Source organism: Littorina saxatilis, linkage group LG8 (genome assembly GCF_037325665.1).
Source record: "Littorina saxatilis isolate snail1 linkage group LG8, US_GU_Lsax_2.0, whole genome shotgun sequence".
In the NCBI taxonomy this organism is placed as follows: domain Eukaryota; kingdom Metazoa; phylum Mollusca; class Gastropoda; order Littorinimorpha; family Littorinidae; genus Littorina; species Littorina saxatilis.
The window spans coordinates 34,704,720-34,712,185 of NC_090252.1; the positions used below are offsets into that span (position 1 = coordinate 34,704,720).

General features: G+C 43.4%; 1 protein-coding gene and 1 long non-coding RNA gene across 2 annotated transcripts in view; both read left to right on the forward strand.

The window, feature by feature from the left end:
* LOC138973392 (uncharacterized) overlaps positions 1-7,466 on the forward strand; it is a 107,538-nt gene that overhangs the window by 58,079 nt on the left and 41,993 nt on the right. The window lies entirely within an intron of this gene.
* Positions 2,843-5,265, forward strand: LOC138974335 (uncharacterized). The gene is made up of 4 exons (XM_070347056.1): positions 2,843-2,974; positions 3,365-3,444; positions 3,718-4,560; positions 5,168-5,265. The coding sequence occupies exons 3-4, from the start codon at positions 3,840-3,842 to the stop codon at positions 5,263-5,265; spliced, it is 819 nt and encodes a 272-aa protein (XP_070203157.1). The 5' UTR covers positions 2,843-2,974; positions 3,365-3,444; positions 3,718-3,839.

A 7,466-nucleotide genomic window follows, 5' to 3' on the forward strand; every position in this document is an offset into this window, starting at 1 on the left:
AAGTATCGGTTATTCGAGTGGGTTCTGATATCAACTGAGATAAACTGTTTGTGTTCATTAATTCCCGCAGATGAAACGGGGGGTTAACAGTACAATCAGCGTTGAGATCACCAAAGATAATAAACTTATGTGGGGTATTCATGGCAAGTTGAACGGAATCGTTGATAAGAAGCCAATGGTCGACGGTTGCACTCGGTGGTCTATAAAACACACCAACGAGAAGAGTATCTTGACCCAACTTAGTCTCAATCCAGATCGCTTCCAAATCAGGTATACACAAGTACACATTTGATTTCAGTCCGTTACAAAAACAGTGCATCGTGATCTGTTCAGATGCATCGAACCGGTAATCCGTTTTTAACACAGTATTATTCAATACCGATCGCGGTTTGTTACAAATTAACGCAAATGCAATCTGTGTCCACGGCTTGTAGTTTAGCGAACAGAGTCAGTCTGGTATGGCACGAAGGTAGCATTGTACCAGTGTAGACAGGACCTGAAGATCTGCAGTGAGATGGTCAAATTCTTCTTGAAAAGCGGTGCGGTCGACTTGGGGCAGGCGCCGGATAGTTTGGGGAATGTCTTCTTCTTGTCGGTACGTTGTAGTCTCGGCTGTTTCGCAGTCACATGTCAGCACGTAGTCGTCTCCCCTTGCAATAAGCAGTTTCTTGCCTCCTTTTCTTTCGCACACAACTTTTTTGAGAGCGCGGTTTCGGTTTCGGTTTAACAGTTTTGCTTTTAGTTGAATGTTCTTAGAGGCTAGGTCGTATAATATATTTTGTCATCATTTTCACGAGTTTTCATTCACAAGCACCTGGGAAATAAATCTCATGTTCCCCATGCAATAAATCCCCGGTTACCATAGTTGCAGGAAGCAGGTAATACATGGATAATCAAAAGCAAACCCAATAGAAACGCTCGGGGATTCTTCGGCTCTTTTCATTGGCGTTTCTCCAGACCTAAACAGACGACACGACACTGCTTTGCAAAGTTCCAAAAACGAACTGTCAAAACTGGCAAAAGTAAGCAAAAAACAAAACTACTTCATGAAAGGTCATAAATTCATCACAAACAAATGAAACCTAGCGATATGTTTTGTCTTCTTACAAAGTCATGGAGTGCGTGTATCTGTGTTTCGATACACAGACGTTCGGAGAAACACGAACGTCAAGTTCAAGTCAAACCCTGACACACAAATTTTGACCCGTGCACAAGACGTCGTATCGATAAACGAAGCGCAAATAAGAAATAATAATAAAAGCAAAGAAAATAGCAACAAGATATGCAAACATCTAACAAAGCCGAGCAAGCAGAATGACAGGTCTAATAAAAATCAAAGAGACACTGAGTCGGAAACAAGATCGCGATTCTTTCCTTCGCTGCACGACGCAAATCTTCTGTGACCTTTGACCCAACGTAGCTTCCACATTCGATCACTAAGCTTAATATTTACAACTGAAAGCCGAGGGGGTGGAATACCGAGATGAACCTACAGAACTGTGCATCCTCAACGGCTGACATATTCATCCCAACATTTTATGAACTCAAAAACACAGAAAGTTGCTATCACACGCCAGCGTGTGGTTATCAATACGGAACTCGTGTTTCAAAGCATGGCTCCCTGTGTTGATTGTGCACTTATTTTCTCACTACCAAATTGAGGACAAAAACGATGTTTGGAGGTTTGTTGTCAGACCAGCTTTTTTGTCGGTCCTCGGGGGGCATATCGACTTTTGTTTCATATTTATTGACCGCGGCCTTCGGCCTTGGTCAATAAATATGAAACAAAAGACGATATGCTCCCCCTCGGACCGACAAAAAAGCTGGCCTGTCAACAACCCATCAAACATCTTATAATATCCCCTGGTTCGAACTCTCGGTCAGTTGCTGCCAGTTCCGCCGCAGTGATGTCGTCGTCTGCTATCGGTGACGTCACATCACAAAACACCTCTGAGCTGACATTCTCGCACGTGGCTGACCTTCCGGTGTCACAGGTAGCAGGTGTGTGTTGTGTTGTGTAGGAGTGCTGCGTGTTTCACGTGTTGTTTCCACCCTGGAATGTTGCACTGTACTTGGCGGTATAGTGTTGTTGAGATTGTGCACTTCAATGTCATTTGATAAATCGTTGGGTAGCAAATTTTGAAAATCCGAAGTTACATTGCATGAATGAACGCCCACCTGTGCTCTCCTTTGCTCTGCTCTTTTTCTGTCTCGGCGAATCTGTGCGGCTGACTTTTTCTTCCACTGGCCGGTGGTGACAGTAATGGCGCCTTCTTGGTCATGTTGACTGACGCTCAGTCGAAGGACACACACAGTGTCCTCTCCCTCGCCAGCAACTCAGTGACTTTCCAAGATGTTACGTGGTGGTCAGACTGCAGGGTGGCCAGGATGGTTTCCACATGTGTTGGTAATCCAACAATGGCGAGTTTATTATGAAAAGTTGCAGAGCACTTGTCAAGTCTCACGCCAAGAGAGAGAGAGAGAGAGAGAGAGAGAGAGAGAGAGAGAGAGAGAGAGAGAGAGAGAGAGAGAGAGAGAGAGAGAGAGAGAGAGAGAGAGAGAGAGAGAAAGAGAGAGAGAGAGAAAGAGAGAGGGAGCGAGAGAGAGAGAGAGAGAGAGACAGAGACAGAGACAGAGACAGAGAGACAGACAGACAGACAAAGAGACCGGCAGACAGACAGACAGACAGACAGACAGACAGACAGGCAGACAGACAGACGGACAGACAGACAAAGAGACAGGCAGACAGACAGATAGACAGACAGAAATAAAGAGAGACGGGAAGTTAGGAGAACTCGACTAAAGGTAAGAAGTGAAACGTGTAGTACGTTTGATATCTACTGTTAATTGTTTTTATTCAAGCAACACATGCGGAAGGGAATGACTCAAGCACGGACTCAAGCACAGCATTGATAACAGCCTTGGTAATCGGCGGCCTCGTCGTTGTTGCTGTCATCGTGGGAATTTTGCACTGGTGTGTGTGTGTGTGTGTGTGTGTGTGTGTGTGTGTGCGCGCGTTAGTGTGTGTGTGTGTGTGTGTTTTTTTGTATGCATGTATGTGTATGTGTGTGTGTGTGTGTGTGGGGGGGAATGTGTGTGTGTGTGCGTGTGCGTGTGTATGAGTGTGTGTGTGCATGTGCGTGTGTGTGTGTGTGTGTATGTGTGTATGTGTGTGTGTGTGTGTGTGTGTGTGTGTGTGTGTGTGTGTGTGTGTGTGCATGTTATATTTGGATTGTCCGACGAGGTTTTTTTCCGTATCTATCTCTGTCTGTCTACATATTTGACATTGCAATGTACCCGCTTCTACCGTTTGTCGTAGGAATGAAAGATGAAAAGTTACACTGTGTTGCTGTTACTTTTGCAGGCGGAAGCGAAGGTCCCAACGCTCACCCGTTGACGTCACAATAGCTGAGCCAATAGCTTGTACTTCATCCCACCACCCAGGTAACATATTTCATAAATACAGATCTAATTCAATCATAGCAACAATTATTTTTGAAATGTGTCCGCTTATTAATTTGATTTTTGGGGGTATAACCCAGCGTTTTAGCATAATTATGATTCTTCATGTGCGCGCACGCGCGTGTGTATGTGTGTGTATGTGTGTATGTGTGTGTGCATGTGTGTGTGTGTGTGTGGGTGTGTGTGTGTGTGTGTGACTGTCGCCACTTCAATACACATCTTGAGTATTGTTTTATCTTCTTATAATGTTTGCAGAAGAAACCAGCAGCATTCAAGAGAGAAGAAGCGGGAGCTGGCGCCGATTCTGTCAAGAGTCTGCCGCTGCACAAGCTAGAGATGAAATACGCGAGACCCCTGTCCAGCCCTGCCAGCAACGTATGGTCACGAGCATAACAGTCCAGGCCAGTCGCCAAGAGTCTGAGAAGAACCGCACCGCGGTTGAGATCCACAAAGACCCAGTCGAGAGAAACATTGGGACCCAGAGCTCTGAGGTATCTGCTGTTGGAATGAACATGAGCGTTCAAGCCCGCAAAGAAGGCATGGCCGATCCCAAGAAGAGCGGCAAGAAGATTCGAATCCATGATGACTCCACGCACGAAGGCAACAAGAGCCATACCTGCAAAAAAGCCTCGAACAAAGATCAAGACCCTGAAATCGTAGAAGAACAAGCGACAAGCCCATCTGGCGCCTCATCCTTAGCTGAACCAGCAATGAAAAGCGCCGGAGCTGTGTACTGCAATGTTCCTGAACTGACATTGTCAAAAGGCAAGAAGACTCGATTTCATGATGACTCAACACGCAAAGGCATCAAGACCCATGCCTGCGAGAAAGCCAAAGACAGAAATCACAGCCTCAGAAACTCAGAAGGAACAAGCAGCGACAGCGTCGGAGCCATGCACTGCAATGTACCGCGGGAAGAGGTAAAGGCTGAGATCAATACCTACGACAAATGCAGATGGAGCAAGACTGGGGAGCATGTCTACGACAAGTACACTGACAGACAAGGCCAAGCTCAAGTCTATGGAAGCGGACCTGATGATTACGAGATCCCTGATTTGCCTGCAAGTCACCCACGACGATGCCACAAAAAGAAGAAAGGTATGCTGGATTTATCGTGGAATATGTACGGCAGCATTTTGGGGGGGGGGGGGGGGGGGCTTTGTTTGTGTGACATTTTTCCTGGATAGTATACATTGCTTGTTTTGGTTCTGCTTTTAAGTGTACGATCATACAAAAGTGTAAACTTTACAAAACAGTATGACCAATAATCTTAAGTTTGAATCTTTTGAGCCAGTGGCTATACTCTGGAACAGTTTGTGTCTGGGTTTTTTTTTAGGGGGTGGGGGGTGGGGGGTGGGAGGAGGAGAGTAGAAGGGGGATGGGTTGGAGCTGCTGCTTTTCCTTGTTTTCTTACATTCTTTATTTATGTTGCTCTTCTCATTTACTTTAACAGTTAATAAGTCTCGGATTTAAATACAAGCACACACACACACACACACACACACACACACAAACACACACACACACACGCACACGCACACACACACAAACACACACACACACAAACACACCACGCACACACGCACACACACACACACACAAACTCACTCGCACACACATACACACACACTACTCCCTCCCTCCCTCTCTTTAGCTCTTTTTTGAAGGAAATGACACTTCATCATGGTTCATTTGGTTACTTCAGACACACCACCAAACACAAAAAGTTCACGCCAAGCCCAGGGTGCCGAGAGCCTACCCGACGACTATCTACATCCTATTGCTAAGTCGCTATCCAAGTGAACCGACAAACACCAGGACCTCAGGGCAGCCTTCATATGTTCTCTTACCGGTATTCTATGACTGTCGCTAACAAGTCACACTGCGTCGTAGTTCCACTGAAATCAAACACGCTGATGAATGACTGCAGCCTGTTGTCCTGATCCCAATAAATCTATTTTAGTTAAAATAATAATGTAAAAATAGCTATTGGCTGTCAGTCGATCCAGTGAACGTTTGTGCCTTACGACCCCTGAATATAGCCCGCACCAACTGATAACTGTCCCCTCAGCACACACACGTGGCACAGTGACTCTAACTCATTGAGGGGGGGGGGGGGGGGGGGAGGAGGGAGGGTGCTCACTGGACGGTGTCGTGTTTTGAAATGCAAATCCAAGATACAGATTTTGGGAGTCCATTCTAGCAATTCTTTGCCAGCATGGGGCGTGGCATGGGAGAGAACCGGGCGCATGGAATTGATAACATAACACTTATCATCTGGTTTAAGATGAAAATACTATTATTTGTAAAATATGCCATGTGAAGTCGTTTGCTTTGACACGAATTGTAATTGCAAGCTGTTTTAGCCTATCTCCTAGCATTTTATTGTGAAACTAAACACTTTGATAAATAAAACAAATTATTGTGACGAATGTCGCACCCAAATTAAAGCAATAATTCCCATTTCGTTTATTTCGAACTTTCTAGCCAGTTATAATGCTGTTCACTTGACTTTCTGGATCACAATAAAAAAAGAAAGAAAGGTAGGTTGTTGGAACGTTTGTTATTGTCAAAACAATACATTCACACATACAGTATCGACCCAACGGTCTTTACAGTGCACAGACAAACAATGAGTAACAAGAACCTAGCTTGATCCAATGTGTCAGTCGCTTGTTGGGAAAGTCCCAAGCGAATCACGTTTGGATTGAAGATGTATTACCTAGGGATCACGTGACCGCCGCTCAAATAAAGGTACCCTCAAAATCAACTAGACAAAAACGGAAAGGACCAAGTAAAATCGACGAAAAATTATAATAGGCAAAGTTTGGCAAGTTTTACGTACGAGAAGAAAGTCAAATCAATTGTCTACCCAGAATATGTTGTGTTGTTCAGCTAGCTTTCGTATTTCGTGTGCTATGCTATTCCTACTGATGCAGGTGTCGATCGCATGAGCGGTTTTTGCGTCAATTTTGAGGAGTATCATGGAAAAAGCGCTGTATTTCAGCGATGACTTGGTCGATTGCTTTGAAACTTTCCGAATATTTTGCCTAAATAATAAACGTACTTCGAGTAACATTTGGATTGTTACAGGTATTCGTGTGATTTTCTGTCGATGTTTAATTGGTCCCTTACGTTTTTGTCCGGTCGATTTTGAGGGTATATCCTTAATTGAGCGGCGGTCACGTGATCCATGTAAAATAAATCTTTAATCCTAAAGGTGATCAACAATTCCAAGTGGACGGCCTTAACTGGCATGGAAAGTTTGAATGCAATGAAAGGGGAATTATACGCTTAAATTTGGATGCAAAATATGTCGCAATGATTGTTTGGCTAAGTTTATATGTAAGTTTTCTGTGGAAGAAAACAGATACGAATAACAGATGTACAAAATGTAGAATGAACATAATGTTAAACAAGTTTGAATGTGACGAAGTTAATGATTGACATTTCCACGAACAATAGGTTTCGGGATCGGAATGATGAAGACATTGAATCGAAATTTATTTACATGGTTTATGTTAACGATTGAGAAAATAACTGCTTTTATGTTACCCTGCTAGTTAAAGGGCTTGGGGTTAATAGGGTTAATATGTAATATATTTTGGAAACAGGTGTCATTTAATTGTTTTGCAATATTATGTTGGACTGTGTTATCTTCTCAAAATAATTTCAACCATGACGAAACACGCAGAGGAGAATATTTTTCTTGAAATATAATGCTAAAAGCAATATTAAGTTGCATAAATGTTTTGTGTCTGTTTGTACTGTACATAATGTAAAATAGTATCGATCAAATATTGAATAAGCCAGTACTCTTATGGTACTTGCAAATGTTTTCAAGAACAAAAACAAGTGAGAAGTTTAAAACGAATTTGGACACGTTTGCATGTGTGTTACATTGGTGTACAGTCTTCTGATTCTTTCTTTTCCTAAATAACCAATGTGTTCGTAAGTATGCATTACAACTAAGTCTGAGGATTCACGTGTGTTTCCTGAAACAT

Excerpts from the sequence above, each read along its gene's own strand:
- LOC138974335 (XM_070347056.1), top strand. The coding sequence starts at position 3,840 with ATGGTCACGAGCATAACAGTCCAGGCCAGTCGCCAAGAGTCTGAGAAG. Across the intron at positions 4,561-5,167 it reads ATGCCACAAAAAGAAGAAAG|ACACACCACCAAACACAAAA; the intron begins GTATGCTGGATT and ends TGGTTACTTCAG.